The 17,171-nt window shown below is 42.3% G+C and overlaps 1 protein-coding gene across 2 annotated transcripts in view; it reads right to left on the bottom strand.

The window, feature by feature from the left end:
• arid3a (AT-rich interactive domain 3A) overlaps positions 1-17,171 on the bottom strand; it is a 105,595-nt gene that overhangs the window by 35,417 nt on the left and 53,007 nt on the right. For both annotated transcript variants that reach the window (XM_080212556.1, XM_080212554.1), the window contains exons 3-4: positions 6,727-6,910; positions 5,141-5,385 (exon numbers count right to left, since the gene is read on the bottom strand). In XM_080212556.1, coding sequence (XP_080068682.1) covers positions 5,141-5,385; positions 6,727-6,910 — 429 coding nt within the window. The remainder of the gene's footprint in view (positions 1-5,140; positions 5,386-6,726; positions 6,911-17,171) is intronic.

The raw sequence follows: 17,171 nt of genomic DNA, 5'->3' as shown, positions 1-17,171 counted from the left end.
AGTGAGGTAGCCTCAATTGCTTCACTGGACAGATTCACAACCCTTTGGGTGGAGAAGTTCCTCCTCATCTCAGTCCTAAATCTGTTCCCCCTTATTTTGAGGCTATGCCCCTAGTTCTGGTTTAACCCGCCAGTGGAAACAACTTTCCTGCTTCTATTTTATAGAACCATATAAAATAATGAAGGGAATAGAAAAGATCCCCACTTATTCTTCTACACCCCAATGAGTACAGTCCCAGTCTATTCAGTCTCTCATCATAAGCCAACCCTCTCAACTCTGGAATCAACCTAATGAATCTCCTCTGCATTCCTTCCAGTGGCAGCATATCCTTACTTAAGGAGGCCAAAATTGTACACTGTGGTCCTGGTGTGGTCTCATCAGCACCTTACATAGCTGCAACATAACTCCCTGTTTTTCAACTCCATCCCTCCAGCAATGAAGAACAAAATTCCATTTGCCTCCTTAATTACGTGCTGCATTTGTAAACCAACATTTGTGATTCATGCACAAGGACATCCAGGTCCCTCTGCACAGCAGCATGCTGCAATTTTTTGCTATTTAAATAAGAGTCCATTTTGCTGTTATTCCTATCAAAATGGATTACCTCACATCTGCTAAAATTCATCTGCCAGACCCTTGCCTACACAAACCATCTAAATCCCTTTTAAAAAGGACATTACTGCGGAAGCTGGAATCTGAAATCAAAAGAGAAAATGCTGGAAAATCTCAGCAGGTATGGCAGCATCTGTAAGGAATCTCTCCTTACAAATGCTGCCAGACCTGCTGAGATTTTCCAGCACTTTCTCTTTTAGTTATCTCTATCCCTTTGCAGATGTTCAGTCCCCTCAGCACATTTTGCTCTTCCACTCATCTTGGGGTCATCTGTGAATTTTGACACACTATACTTGGTCCCCAACTCCAAATCATCTATGTAAATTGTAAACAATTGCAATCCCAACACTGATCCCTGAGGCACATCACCAGTCATTAATCACCAACCAGAAAAAACACTCATTTATCCCCACACTTGGCTTTCTGTTAACTAATTCTCTATCTATGCTAATACGTTATGTAACACCAGACACCTTTATCTTATGCAGCAGCCTTTGGTACAGCACCTTGTTGAATGCCTTCTGGAAATCCAGATACACCACATCCACCGGTTCCCCATTACCCATGTGCTCGTAATGTCCTCAAAGAATTCCACTAAATTATTTAATCATGACCTGTCTTTCTTGAACCCACACTGTATCTGTCCAATGGGACAATTTCTATCCTGAAGTCTTACTGTTTCTTCCTTGATGATAGATTCAAGCATTTTCCCCATTAAAGTAGTTAAGCTAACCAGCCTACTAACCCAGCTTTTGTCTACCTCCTTTTTTAAATAGTGGCATCAGATCTGCTGTTTTCCCATCTGCTGGAATGTTCCCAGAGTCCAGCGAATTTTGGTAAATTATTACTAGCGCATTTGCTTTTCCCCCCGCCATCTCTTTTAATACCCTGGGATGCTTTCCATCAGACTTGCCTACTTTTAGCCCTATTTACTTAACTAACACTGCTTTTTTTTTAGTGATAATGAGCGTTTCTAAGTCCTCATCTGCCATAGCCTTCTTGTCAACAAATGTTGGCATGTTTATTGTGTTTTCCATTGTGAAGACCTTGCTGAATGCCTCGGCCATTTTCTCATTTTCCATTAGTAAATCCCTCTCCTCATTCTCTAAAGGGCCAATGTTTACCTTTTGCTTTATATATTTATAGAAACTTTTGTTATCTTTATATTCTGAGCTAGTTTACTTTCATAATCTATCTTACTTTTCTTTACAGCTTTTTTTCATGGCTTTCTGTTGACCTTTAAAGATTTCCCAACCCTCTAGTTTCCTACTAATCTTTGCCACTTTGTATGCAATTTCTTTCAATTGATACCCTCCTTTATTTTCTTAGATATCCATGGCTGATTATCCCGTTTCCTACAGTCCTTTCTTTTCACTGGTATGTAAGTTTGCTGAGCACTAAAAAAAAGCTCTGAAAGTTCTCTGTTCCTCAATTGTTCCACCATAAAGTTTTTGCTCCCCGTCTACTGCAACCAATTCCTCCTTCCTCTCATTGCAGTCTCCTTTTTTTAAGTACCAGACACTAGTATTGGATAGTACCTTCTCACCCTCCATCTGTATTTTAAATTCAGCCATACTGTGATCACTCCTTCCAAGAGGATCCCTAACTGTGAGATTATTAATTATTCTGGTCTTATTACACAGGATCAGATCTAGAATAGCTTGCTCCCTCATAGGTTCTATTACATACTGTTCAAGGAAACTATTGTGGATACATTCTATGAACTCATTCTCAAGGCTGCCTTTTCCACCCTGGTTTGATCAATCGACATGTCTCCCATGATAACTGCCATACCATTTTACATGTATCAGTTATTTCCTTGTTTATTGCTCACCCCACAGTGATGTTATTATTTTGTGACCTACAGACTATGGCCAGTGATTATTTTCTCCTATTTCTGATTTCCACCTAAATGGGTTCAACCCTTTTCTCCACAGAACCTACACCATCTCTCACTATCACCCTGATACCATCCTTAAATATCAGAACCACACCACCTCCCTTACCTTCCTGTCTGTTCTTCCAAATAATCCAATATCCCTTTAACTCCCAATTGTGATCATCCTGTAACCATGTCTCTGTAATGGCTACTAAATCACTCTCATTCGTGATGACTTGTGCCATCAACTCATTTACCTTGTTTCGAATGCTACAAGTATCTAGGTAAAGTCCATTATGCTAGTTTCTTAATAACAGCTCACGAGTTTTAACTTCTTGTAATTTTCAATATAGTTGAAACTTTCTCTCCACATGCTAACCTGCTGCATTGCTTCCTATTAACCATTATACTTTCCGTAGTTTTACCCTTCCCTTCCCCCCAACTTGCAAGTTTAAAGTTCTTGTGACCACCCTATATATCCTTTCTGCTAGAACACTGGTTCCAGATTGGGACAGTCTTCTCACGAACCAATGGTACAGATCCCTCCAGTTCCACTACTGATGTCAATGCCCCATGAAATGGAACCCCTCTCTCCCCACACCATTCCTTTAGCTACATGTTCACTTTCTTAATTTTCTCATCCCTTGCCAATCTGCATATAGCTCAGATAGTAATCCAGAGGTTATAACTCTTGGAGGACATATTCCTTAAATTTAGCACCTAATGCCTGATAATCCCTAAGCAGGTCCTCTTTCCCAGTCTTGCTTATATTGTTTGTCCCAGCGTGCACCACAACAACTGGACCCTCCCCCTCCAATATCCTTTCAAGCTGGTCAATGACGTCTCTCACCCTGGCATTGGGCAGGCAACTTACCAAGTGGGACTCACGATCCGGTTTACAAAGGATGCTATCAATCCCCCTAATTATAGAGACCCCTATAACTACCACTTTTCTTTTTGCTCTCCCCTCTTGAATGGCCTCCTGTACCACAGTGCAGTTGTTGGCTAGCTCATCCTCTCTACAGCTCTCTTCCTCATCCAAACAGGGAGGAAGTACATCACACTAGTAATAGAAGTGTTTATGGGGCTTTTATCAGAAGGAAAAGCAATTTCAAATAATGCCTTTTTGCTGTATCCTTTATTTTTTGCAGTGCTAATAGCCCACCATTTTCAACATTGTGCAAATTTTGTACCATTTGGAAAAGAAACAATAAAAATCCCACGTTCAATGGTCAAAAGTTACATTGTTTCATCAAATATTGGAATTTGACTAAATTGTGGGCTTATGTGTCCTCAAGCTGCCCCTTTAATTAAATTAAAAATTAAGTGCATGGGATTGGTGTAATAGATTGAGATGGATAGAAAACTAGTTGGCAGACAGGAAACAAAGAGTAGGAATAAACATGCCTTTTTCCAAGTGGCAAGCAGTGACTAGTGAGGCACTGGAGGGATCAGTGCTCGGACCCCAATTATTCACAATGTATATTAATGATTTAGATGAGGGAATCAAATGCAATATTTCCAAATTTGCTGATTATACAAAGCTGGGTGGGAGGGTGAGCTATGAGGAGGATACAGAGATACCTCAGTGTGATATGGACAAGTTGAGTGTGTGAGCAGATGCAGTATAATGCGGACAAATGCAATGTTATCCATTTTGATAGTAAAAACAGGAAGCCAGGGTATCTGAATGGCTATAGATTGGGAGAGGAGAATGTTGGCTTTCATAGCGAGAGGATTTGAGACTACCTGCAGTTATACAGGGGCTTGGTGAGACCACACATGGAATAGTGTGCAGAGTTTTGGTCTCCTTATCTAAGGTAGGATATTCTTGCTATGGAGGGAGTGCCGTGAACATTACCAGACTGATTCCTGGGATGCCAGAATTGATATCTGAGGAGAGATTGAGTCAGTTAGGACTTTATTCACTGGAGATTAATGGAATGAGGGGTGGGAAACTCAAAGAAACCTATAAAATTCTAACATGACTATACAGGGTAGATGCAAGGAGGATGTTCCCGATAGTGCTGGAGTCCAAAACCAGGGCTCACAGTCTAAGGATACGGGGTAAACGGTTTAGGACTGAAGAAAAATTTCTCCACCAGAGAGTGGTGAGCCTTTGTAATTCTCTATCTCAAAAAGCAGTTGAGGCCAAAACATTGTGGGCGGGATCTTCCCCGGTAAGATTCACATTGTGCAATACAGAGGCCGTAGAGTGCCATGAATTACTATGACTTACCTTGCTGAACAAATGGGCAGGAAAACCCTCCCATTTTCTCACCCATTTCATACCCAAGTAAGAACCCCACAGTTGAGGAGGAACTGAGGAATAACTATGAAAAGTGGCAGTAAGTAGAAGAAAAATGCAATTAAACTGCATATATTGACAGGAAACTATAAATTCAGTTTATGACCAAAGGGTGGAACATTTCCCATTTGTCAAAGCAAAGTTTACTGAGCATAAATGTGTGGTAGCATAGATATCGGTACAGATCTGTTGGGACATTCAGTATAATTCTCTGTTTGTAATAATTAAGCTACAGTGCATCAGAACAACCGTTCCTTTCAAAAACTAATTTAAAGACAGATTTGCAATGGTTCCAGTCTTACAAGTGCTACTTCTTATAAAACAATCATAAATGTAAATACCTTTCTTTATTTTTACCATCTGGTTTATAGGACTGCCATTAGTTGTTGCTAGACTTAGTGTAGGCACTTGCAGTTTGGGAGAGGATAGCACTGAAGATGTCCCACTAGAAGAGTAGTTATAAAGAGTTGATCCAAAGCCATGTCTTCGACCCTCTCGTCGATTGCTATCGATAGCAACCTGCAGTTCATTAGGAGAGCTAAGACCTCTCTTCTCACATTCATATGGGTAGAGGTATTTCATATATCTGCAAAAACAGAGACACTAGTTATATCTGAACATTACATTTAAAATTCTAGGATGGTTAACAATATGAGTACAGTTGTCAACATTAGGTAAATCTTCAGAGTAGCTAAATCAGCAGCAGCTATACCAATTACAAACATATTTAAGCATGGAACTAGGCCTATTTTCATAAAGTGATTGACATTAAAGCAGTTTACTGTAGATTGAACCAAAATTCTCACATGGGCAACTTAGGGAAAATTTTTACATACTTTTAAATTTTCATCCATTGCATCTGCATTCTGGAAAGACGTTAAAACAAATGATCATGAGAATAAAACCATGTGGAAGTAACCAGATTTACAGTATATTTAAATTTTAAAATGTGACTTGTCATTCCAAATGAGAAATATTTGGCTTGCCTAGTTGAGAGAAGGAAAGGACTAAGTGACTGAATATTGTATTGAGGGTGGCACATAAGCATGCATAAAATGCTCAATATCCCATTTATACTGGACTATCAAGTTCGTTTTTACCAATGCAAACAGGCTGCTATAATTACATCACCTGTGCATGTCATTTTGCCTGAGGAAATCCAGAGAGATGTTATGTCCTCAAAATGCATGTACAGTAGAAATGTGATCTCTAGAGTCACAGAAAACCTAACAAGTAAGTATGGTTTCCGAGTCTAACAGTTTCATAATCAGCTCTTATACCAGTGTATACAAGATGAATTGGCTTTCGACAGCATGGAATTTAGTCGCAAACAGTGCTTATTTGGGCATCATAAACATGGAGGAACAAAAATATTTTTGCTATTCTAGTTTATCATAATAGTATCCTTCAGGAAGGATTTGAACCAAGATCAAATAAGTAGAACAGTACTAACACTTTGAGACAACAAAATATTGGGTTAGATGTTTTAGAAACACAGATTTATAAAGAATAAACTTGCTTTTATATAATGCCTTTCACAACTTGAGAACAATCCCAAGTAATTCATAGCAAATTAAATCGCTTTTGTAGTATAGAGAAATGCTGTCGTCAATCTGTGCACAAAGTGGTCCCACAAACAGCAAGGAGAATAACAACCAGGGTAATCCCTGTTCTTCAAATAACAATGGAATTTTTACATTTTCCCTGTCAGTTCAACAGATTATGCAGAAGGCAGTGGAATACTGCAGCCAAGTCTGCCACTGTCCCTGGAGAGCTGGTCATCGGTAAAGATGATTAATTATTTAAGAACAGTGATGAAACAATGCATGCCATTTGTATTTTCAAAGGGACATTAACCAATAGTACACCTAGTTTTAAAACTATACCAAATGTTCCAGCAAATTTTAAGCCATCATTTTTAACTCACTGAGTTCTGAGCGTAAAGGCAGCACTTGTGATAGAGGTGGGTAGGTTGAGGCCTTTAGTAATTTCTCTCCAAAGCTTCTTATTAATGACCTCCACTAGGCCTCCTTTCTCAGTGACCAACGCATACAACATATAGAGGTCCAAAACCTGCTTAGCCATTATGGGAATCCGATTGACTGGAGTACCTAAAAACAAGAGGTAGATTTAATAAAACCTTAATGCCAACAACATTTTGATTTCTCGAGTTAACTTTAAAAAGGCATTGAAAGTTGGGCAGCAAATTAGAATTAATGAGAGTGAAAAATAAACTGAAAATGCAATTCACTTCATTATTAACAGTTGAGATAATAGGGCAAAATGCATATTATGGTAATCCAATCAGTGGTAGATTGGTAATAACACATTCAGATTAGAATACCTGATGTGTATGAGTTGGGATGGCCCAATTTAATAATGTAAAATAAATACACTTGATAAATTAGGAAGATAACACTGTGGATCATGTGATATTTATCAGACTATTTAGAAGGACAGAAGGTAAGGGAGCTCCATATTTAAGGATGACATCAAGGCAGTAATGAGAGATGACAAAGGCTTTATGGAGAAAACGGTTGAATCCACTTGGGTGGAAATTAAAAATAGCAAGGTGAAAAAGGTCACTAATTAGGTGTAGTCTATAGGCCACCAAATATCACGATGGTAGGGTAAGCAATAAACAAGGAATTAACTGATGCATGTAAAAATGGTACAGCAATTATCATGGGGGATTTTAACCTACGTGTCGATCGATCAAACCAGGTCAATAAAGGCAGTCCTAAGGAGAAGTTCACAGAATGTATCCACAATAGTTTCCACAAACAGTATGTAATTGAACCTATGAGGGAGCAAGCTATCCTAGATCTGGTCCTGTGTAATGACAGTAAGAAATCTCACAACACCAGGTTAAAGTCCAACAGAATGATTGGGTAGCAAAAGCCACTAGCTTCTGGAGTGCTGCTCCTTTGTCAAGTAAGTGGGAGTTCTGCTCACACACAGGTACTCACACTGTCTGTGCCTTTAAGGCTTGATAGCCTGTAAAGACTCACATTCCAACCATTATTTTGTAAATTGAGTTTGTGTCTTTATATGCCCTGATAATGAACAGAACTCCCACTTACCTGAAGGAGCAGCGCACCGAAAGCTAGTGGGTTTTGCTACCAAATAAACCTGTTGGACTTTAACCTGGTGTTTCCAAAAGGCATTTGATAAGGTGCCTCACAAAGTTAGAGTGCACAGAGTTGGGGGTAAGGTGTTAGCATGGATAGAGGATTGGCTGTTTATTAGGAAGCAGAGAGTTGGTATCAATGGGTGCTATTCTGGTTGGCAGTTGGTGACTAGTGGAATGCTGCAGGGATTGGTGCTGGGGTCTCAACTGTTTACCATTTATATAGACAATCTGGAGGAGGGGGCTGAGTGTAGAGTGACGAAATTTTCTGATGACACGAAGATGAGTGGGAAAGCATATTGCGTGGAGGGTGTGGAAAGTCTGCAGAGAGATCTGAATAGGCTGAGCGGGTGGGCGAGGACCTGGCAGATGGAGTATAATGTTAGCAAGTGTGAGGTTATCCACTTTGGCAGAAATAATAGTAGGAGGGATTATTATTTAAAAGGCGAAAAGCTGCAGCATGCTACGGTGCAGAGGGACCTGGGGGGCCTTATGCACGAGTCGCAAAAACCCAGTCTGCAGGTGCAGCAGGTGATCAAGAAGGCGTATGGAATGTTGGCCTTCATAGCGAGGGGGACAGAACATAAAAGTAGGAAGGTCTTGCTGCAACTGTGCAGGGTACTGGTGAGGCCACAGCTGGAGTACTGTGTGCAGTTTTGGTTGCTGCACTTGCGGAAGGATATATTGGCCTTGGAAGGAGTGCAGAGAAGGTTCACTCAGCCGATACCGGAGATGAGGGGGTTAGCCTATGAAGAGAGACTGAATAGACTGGGTCTGTACTCGTTGGAGTTCAGAAGGCTGAGGGGGGATCTTATAGAGACGCATAAGATAATAAAGGGGATGGATAGGCTAGAGGTAGAGAGATTCTTCCCACTTAGAAAGGATAGCAGGACTAGAGGGCACAGCCTCAAGATAAGGGGGGGGGCAATTTAGATCAGAATTGAGGAGGAACTTCTTCACTCAAAGGGTGGTGACTGGAATTCTCTGCCCGTTGAAGTGGTGGAGGCTACCTTGCTGAATATATTTAAGTCACGGGTAGATAGGTTTCTGATAGACGGCGGAATTAAGGGTTATGGGGAGAAAGCGGGAGGGTAGAACTGATCCACTTCAGATCAGCCATGATCTTATTGAATGGCGGGGCAGGCTTGAAGGGCTAGATGGCCTACCCCTGCTCCTATTTCTTATGTTCTTATGTTGTTGTGAGACTTCTTACTGTGTTTACCCCAGTCCATCTCCACATTCTGTGTAACGAGACAGGAATAATTAATGATCTCACAGTTAGGGATCCTCTTGGAAGGAACGATCACAGATAATGCATTAGCTTTACAGATAATGCATTAGCATAGATAGAGGATTGGTTAACTAACAGAAAGCAAAGAGTGGGGATAAATGGGTCTTTTTCTGGTTGGCGATCAGTGATTAGTCGTGTATGTCAGGGATCAGTGTTGGGACCACAATTGTTTACAATTTACAAAGATGATTTGGAATTGGGGACCAAGTGTAGTGTTTCAAAGTTCACAGGTGACACTATGATGAACGGCAGAGCAAAATCTGCAGAGGCCATAGTCTGCAGAGGGCTGTAGATAATTTGAGTGGGCAAAGGTCTAGCAGATGAAGTAATATTGGTAAATGTCAGGTCATACATTTTGATAGGCATAACAGCAAAATGGACTATTATTTAAATGGTAAAATGTTGCAGCATGCTGCTGTGCAGAGGGTGTCCTTGTGCATGATTCAAAAAAAGTTGGTTTGCAGGTGATGAGAGAGTCAGGAGGTTTGCAGAATGGAAACAGGCCCTTTGGCCCAACTTGTCCATGCCTCCCAGTTTTTACTATTAAGCTAGTCTCAAATGCCTGCGTGTGGCACATACCCCTTTATTCCCAGCTTATTCATGTAACTGTCTAAAATGCTTTTTAAAAGACAAAGTTGTACCGCCTATACAATCATCTTTGGCAGCTCATTCCAAACATTCAGCACCCTCAGTGTGAAAAAATTGCCCAGCAAGACAGTTTTGTATCTCTCCCCTCTCATCTTAAACCTATGCCCTCTAGTTTTAGATTCTCCTACCTTTGGGAAAAGATACCTATGCCCCTCATTATTTTATAGGCCTCTATAAGGTCATTCCTCAGCATCCTACGCTCCAGGGGAAAGAAATCCCACTCTATCCAGCCTCCCCTTAAACTCAAACCATCAAATCCCAATAGCATCCTAGTAAATCTTTTCTGCGCTCTTTCTCGTTTCATATATCCTTTCAATAATAGGATGACCAGAACTATACGCAGTATTCCAAGTCCCAATAAGATGTTCCAGCTCCTGTATTCAATATTCTGACCAATGAAACCAAGCATGCTGAATGCCTTCTTCACACCCTGTCCACCTGTGACGCCACTTTCGAGGAGCTATGAACCTGTACCCCTAGATCTCTTAGGGTCACAGAGGTTTACAGCATGGAAGCAGGCCTTTTGACACAACTTGTCCATGCCACGCATTTTTTTTTTTAAAAACACTTAAGCTAGTCCCAGTTGCCCACATTTGGCCCACATCCCTCTATACCCATGTAACTGTCTAAATGCTTTTTAAAAAACAAAATTGTATCCACCTCTACCACCACCTCTGGCAGCTTGTTCCAGACACTCACCACCCTCTTGAGGAAAAAGTTGCCCCTCTGGGCTCTTTTGTATCTTTCCCCCTCACCTTAAGCCTAAGCCCTCTAGTTTTAGACTCCCCTACCTTAGAGAAAGGATATTGGCTATCTAGCTGATCTATGCCCCTCATTATTTTATAGATCTCTACAAGATCATCCCTCAGCCTCCTATGCTCCACAGAAAAAAAGTCGCAGTCTATCCAACTAATCCTTATAGCTCAAACCATCAAATCCCGATAGTATCCTCCTAAATCTTTTCTGGTTTAATAATATCCTTTCGATAATAGGGTGACCAGAACTGTACACAGTACTCCAAGTGTGGCCTTACCAATGTCTTGCACAACTTCAACAAGCTGTCCCAACTCCTGTATTCAATGTTCTGACCAATGAAACCAAGCATGCTGAATGCCTTCTTCAACACTTTGTCCACCTGTGACTCCATTTTCAAGTAGCTGTGAACCTGAACCCCCGGATCTCTTTGCTCTGTAACTCTCCCCAGTGCCTAATCATTAGCTGTCCTGCCCTGGTTCGATCTACCAAATGCATCACCTTGCCTCACATTTATCTAAATTAAACTCCATCTGCCATTCGCCAGCCCACTAGCTCAACTGATCAAGATTCCACTGCAATCCTAGATAACCTTCTTCATTGTCCACTATGCCATCAATCTTGGTGTCAGCTGCAAACTTAATCATGTTTCCTACATTCTCATCCAAATCATTAATATAATGACAAATGACAGAGGACCCAGCACTGATCCCTGAGGCACACTGATGACTACGGCCTCCAGTTTGAAAAACAACCCTGTACAACTTCTTCTGTCTGCTGTCATCAAGACAATTTTGTATCCAATTGGCTACCTCACCCCGGAATTTTGTCTTTCATCACTAGAGTGACGGTGTTGAAAAATAGGGAGGTTATGTTGCAGCTGTATAAGGTGCTGGCGAGGCCACGTCTGGAGTAGTGTGTACAGTTTTGGTCTCTTTACTTGAGAAAGGATGTACTGGCAGTGGAGGGGGTGCAGAGGAGATTCACTATATTGACTTATGAGGAGGGACTGAGTAGACTGGGACTATGCTCATTAGAATTTAGAAGAATGGGAGGGGGGATCTTATAGAAACATAAAATCATGATGGGAATAAATAAGATAGAAGCAACAAGATTGTTTCTACTGGTGAAACCAGGACCAGGGGGCATTGCCTCAAAATAAGGGGAAGCAGATTTAGGACTGAGTTGAGGAGAAACTTCTTCACCCAAAGGATTGCAAATCTGTGGAATTCCCCGCCCAGTGAAGCAGTTGAACCGACCTTATTGAATGTTTTTGAGACAAAAATAGATTTTTAGTAAAGGAATTAAGGGTTATAGCAAGTGGGCAGGTATGTGGAGCTGAGTCCATGAAAAGATCAGCCCTGTTCTTATTAAATAACAGAGCAGGCTCAAAGAGTCAGATGGCCTACTCCTGCTCCTAGTTCTTATGTCCTTGCACTGGATAGCTTGTATGGCACTAGGACTGCATGATATTTATCCATTTTCTCTTCTTATAACCTTTGTTATTTATAATGGTGGTATATATTGTATGGTATCCTTTATTTACCATAACTAGTAATGTCACTGCAAAGTGATGGGTGGGTGGTTTAGTGTAGACGTTGCAAGTATGGTCCAACAAGTCCTCACAGCTGGTGAGGAAAACTACCTTAGAACTATTGGTGTTAACATAGAACACCACAGCACAAACAGGCCCTTCGGCCCACTAATTGCGCTGATCACTTCTATACCTACTAAGCCATAGACCTATCTGTAACCCCCAATCCCATTAGATCCCATATACTCATCCAGAAGTCTTTTAGAAGACCCCAGCGAGTTCGCCTCCACCACCACCGACGGCAGCCAATTCCATTCACTCACCACCCTCAGAGTGAAAAACTTACCCCTAACATCTCCTCTGTACTTGCTTCCCTGCACCTTAAATCCGTGTCCTCTCGTAGCGACCATTTCAGCCCTGGGAAATAGCCTCTGAGAATCCACCCTATCTATTCCTCTCAACATCTTATAAACCTCTATCAGGTCACCTCTCAACCTTCGTCTCTCCAGGGAGAAGAGTCCCAGCTCCCTCAACCTATCTTCATAAGGCATGCCTTCCAATCCAGGCAACATCCTTGTAAATCTCCTCTGCACCCTTTCAATAGCTTCCACGTCCTTCCTGTAGTGAGGTGACCAGAACTGCACACAGTACTCCAAGTGGGGTCTGACAAGGGTCTTATAAAGTTGCAGCATTACCTCCCGACTCCTAAACTTGATCCCTTGATTAATGAAGGCCAGTACACCATACGCCTTCTTGACCACATCCTCCACCTGTGAGGCCGATTTAAGAGTCCTATGGACCCGGACCCCAAGATCCCTCTGCTCTTCAACACAGCTAAGACTCCTACCCTTGATATTGTATTCCTTCATCCCACTGGTCCTGCCAAAATGGACCACTACATATTTATCTGCGTTGAAGTCCATCTGCCACTTCTCCGCCCAGTCTTGTATCCTATTTATGTCCCGCTGCAACTTCTGACATCCCTCCAGACCATCTACAACACCACCAACCTTCGTATCGTCTGCGAACTTACTAACCCATCCCTCCACTTCCTCACCCAGGTCATTTATGAAAATGACAAACAGCAAGGGTCCTAGAACAGATCCCTGGGGCACTCCACTGGTGACCGACCTCCATGCAGAAAAAGACCCATCCACAACCACTCTGCCTTCGGCAGGCAAGCCAGTTCTGGATCCACAAGGCCAAAGCCCCATGGATCCCATGTCCTCTCACCTTCTCAAGAAGTCTTGCATGAGGGACCTTATCAAACGCCTTGCTGAAGTCCACATAAACCACGTCTACTGCTCTTCCTTCGCCAACGTGCTCAGTCACATTCTCAAAGAATTCAACTAGGCTCGTAAGGCACGATCTGCCCTTGACAAAACCACGTTGACTATTTCTGATCATTCTAAACTTCTCTAAATGCTCATAAATCTTGTCCCTCAGAAGCCTCTCCATCAACTTACCAACCACTGAGGTCAGAATCACCGGTCGGTAATTTCCCGGGCTATCCCTGCTCCCTTTCTTGAAAATAGGAACCACATCCGCAATCCTCCGGAACCTCTCCCGTCTCCATCAACGACGCAAAGATCATCGCCTGGGGCTCTGCAATCACTTCCCTCACCTCCCACAGTAACCTGGGGTAAATCCCATCCGGTCCCGGCAACTTGTCTATCTTGATAGAGTTTGAAAGTTCTAACACATCCTCTTCCTTAACGTTCACATAATCAATCTTTTCAGACTGCCGCAAACCTGTAGTACAACCTCCCAGGTCACTTTCCACCGTGAATACGAGGCAAAGTACTCATTAAGCACCTCTGCCATTTCTTCCGGTTCCACACAGACTTTTCCCCCTTCACCTTTTATAGGTCCTATCCCTTCTTTTCTCATCCTTTTACTTTTCACATATTTGTAGAAGGCCTTGGGATTCTCTTTAATCTTACCAGCCAAGGCCTTCTCATGACCCCTTCTCACTCTCCTAATTTCCTTTTTAAGCTCCTTTCTACAAGCCTTATACTCCTCTAGATCCTTAACATCTCCTAGCTCTCTGAACCTTTTATACACCTTTCCTTTCTTCCTGACTAGATTCACCACAACCTTCGTGCACCACGGTTCCTGCGCTCTACCAAAACCTCCTTGTTTCATTGGAACGTTATTGTGCAGAGCTCCAGTCAAACATTCCTTGAATATCCGCCACCTTCCTTCTGTACTTTTCCCCAAGAACGCCTCCTTCCAGTTTACTCGTCCAATTATCTGCCTGATGTCTTCATATTTCCCCTTACTCCAGACAAACACCTTCCTAGCCTGCCTGATCCTATCTCTTTCCAATGCTATCGTGAAGGGGATAGAATTATGATCTCCATCCGCAAGACGCTCTCCTACCGAGAGATCCGACACCTGTCCTGGTTCATTAGCCAGCACCAGGTCAAGTACAGCCTCTCCTCTCGTAGGCTTACCCACGTACTGTGTCAGGAAACCCTCCTGATCACACCTAACAAACTCCTCCCCATCCAAACCCCTTACCCTTGGGATATTCCAGTCGATGTTTGGGAAATTAAAGTCTCCCATCACGGCAACTCTATTATTACTACATCTCTCTAGGATCTGTTTCCCTATCTGCACCTCAACTTCCCTGTCACTATTGGGCAGCCTATAGAAAACACCCAGCAAAGTTATCGACCCTTTGCTGTTCCTAACTTCCACCCACAATGACTCTGTCGGTAGTCCCTCCACGGCATCCTCCTTCTCTGCAGCCATGACACTGTCCCTGATCAACAGTGCCACTCCACCACCTCTTTTTGCCACCCTGTCCTTCCTGAAGCATCTGAATCCTGGCACCTGAAGTACCCAGTCCTGTCCCTGAGATATCCAAGTCTCTGTAATGGCCACCACATCACATTCCAAAGCAGCAATCCACGCCCTAAGCTCATCTACCTTATTTACTACACTCCTGGCATTAAAACAGACACTCCTCAGCCCCTTGGTCTGGACATTTCTCTTCTCCACCACCCATCTAACCTCCCTCTCATACTGTCTACAGTCCTTCCCTACCCAGGAGCTAACCTCCTCGGTCTCAGTCTCCTCATCTCTGTTCCCTCCCCCCAACCTTTCTAGTTTAAAATCCCCCCAGTAGCCCTAGCCAGTCTTCCCGCCAAGATATTGATCCCCCTGGGATTCAAGTGCCACCCGTCTTTACTGTACAGGTCACACCTGCCCCTAAAGAGGTCCCAATGATCCAGGAACCGGAATCCCAGCCCCCTACTCCAGTCCCTCAGCCACGCATTCACCCTCCACCTCATTCCATTCCTGCTCTCATTCTCCCGCGGCGCAGGCAGCAATCCTGAGATTACTACCTTCGCATTCCTCTTTCTCAGCTACCTACCCAGTTCCCTATAATCCCTTTTCATGACTACTTCCCTCTTCCTGCCTATGTCAGCAGTACCTATATGAACCACAACCTGCGGTTCCTCACCCTCCCCTTTCAGGATGTCTGGGACGCGTCCAGAGACATCCCGGATCCCAGCTCCAGGGAGACTAACCACCATCCGCGACTCCCGTCTGCGAACGCAAAAACGCCTGTCTGAACCCCTCACTATGGAGTCCTCTATTAGTACTGCCTTGCTGCTCTCTTTCTCAGTTTTTTGAAGTACTGGCTCAGCTCCAGAGAGGAGTGTAGTGTAGTTTGTTTCTGTATTTTTGTTATTTTGGGGTCAAAGAATCTCTGACGGATTCCTGTGAAGGTGCAAATAGAGCACATATCCTGGAAAAGGACATTATGAATGGCATCTCTGATATAGCTGGAGATAGAGAAAGTATGATTTGCTGCACACCTAAGTATGGTGTGAGAATCTTTGGCTGATCAGCATTTTCTATACCTCTATCAATATCCTGTATTCTCCTTGGCTGAACGTGCAACGGCAGTAGCTATTTTGAAAATCCTGGAACTTAAGTTACGAATATCCTGTAAGCAAGGGTGTGCACTGTTATGACATGTACACATGGCTTTAGCCTGTTATCCTGTTTGCCCCCATCTCTAAAATATCTTTTCATTGTTTGCATCTTTGGAGACGCCGTTTGTAATGAATAATCCGAATCAACTGCTCCCTTGTCTCTTTCTGTATGTGTAAAAATGATTATGCTGTACTGTATCAATTCTTGTTTGTACAAATGTGGACTATCTTCACAAAAAGGATTTGTAAAAATGTTTTGAAAAATCAATTTATCATCTAAATGTTAACAAAACAAATAAAACATGATCATCCACTTTTCCTCCTTTCCTATTCTGAAAATGTTAAATCTTGCTGGACTGTGGCCTCATTAGGCACAGTCATATCTGTCCTGCTTCAACCAAGACAACATTTTCACACTTAAGCCTATTACTGTTGACATGTTATTGAACATCCAGAACAAATCCCCTATCAGACAAAGGCCCACTAATTTATAATTCCAAAAAAGGCACTGATCAAGAGTAGAAACATTTGCAAATGTCAAATTGCCATGGATTATAATAAATGGCAATCGGCATATTATGCTGCACCTTACTGAAAAAAGATTCTTCATTAACATTTCAGTCTTCAGCTTCAATAGGGCGCACATACACAAAGCATTAAAAATTGTCATCAATATATTTTCTGGTATGTTTCAGATTTTCAAAAAAAATTTCCTACCATTGGTGTGGGGTGGGAGTTAGTTTATAATTGATGTATTAAAAACTTAAAATGTGGGAAACGGGAAAACCCAGAAAGTAATTCCAAGGACACCAACAATCACTATGGTTTGACTCTATCCACACATCAGAAAAATTAAAACTATAAGGCAACTATGGGTCACTGTGGCTAAGAGGTTCAATTCATTTGCAGGCCAAATACAAATTATTCAGCTTTAAATATGCTAGTTCCATTACCTCAGGTAAGTCCCACTACTCATTTTGGGATTAACAATTACAGACTGTTAACCAGATTTTCTAATGGCTGTAGGCTGGTGTAGACTACACAAATGGCAATCTTAAACTGAGGA

This window comes from Carcharhinus amblyrhynchos, chromosome 26, assembly GCF_965287045.1.
Source record: "Carcharhinus amblyrhynchos chromosome 26, sCarAmb.v2.hapA, whole genome shotgun sequence".
Classification (NCBI taxonomy): Eukaryota; Metazoa; Chordata; class Chondrichthyes; order Carcharhiniformes; family Carcharhinidae; genus Carcharhinus; species Carcharhinus amblyrhynchos.
This window is presented reverse-complemented; position numbering and strand designations above follow the sequence as displayed.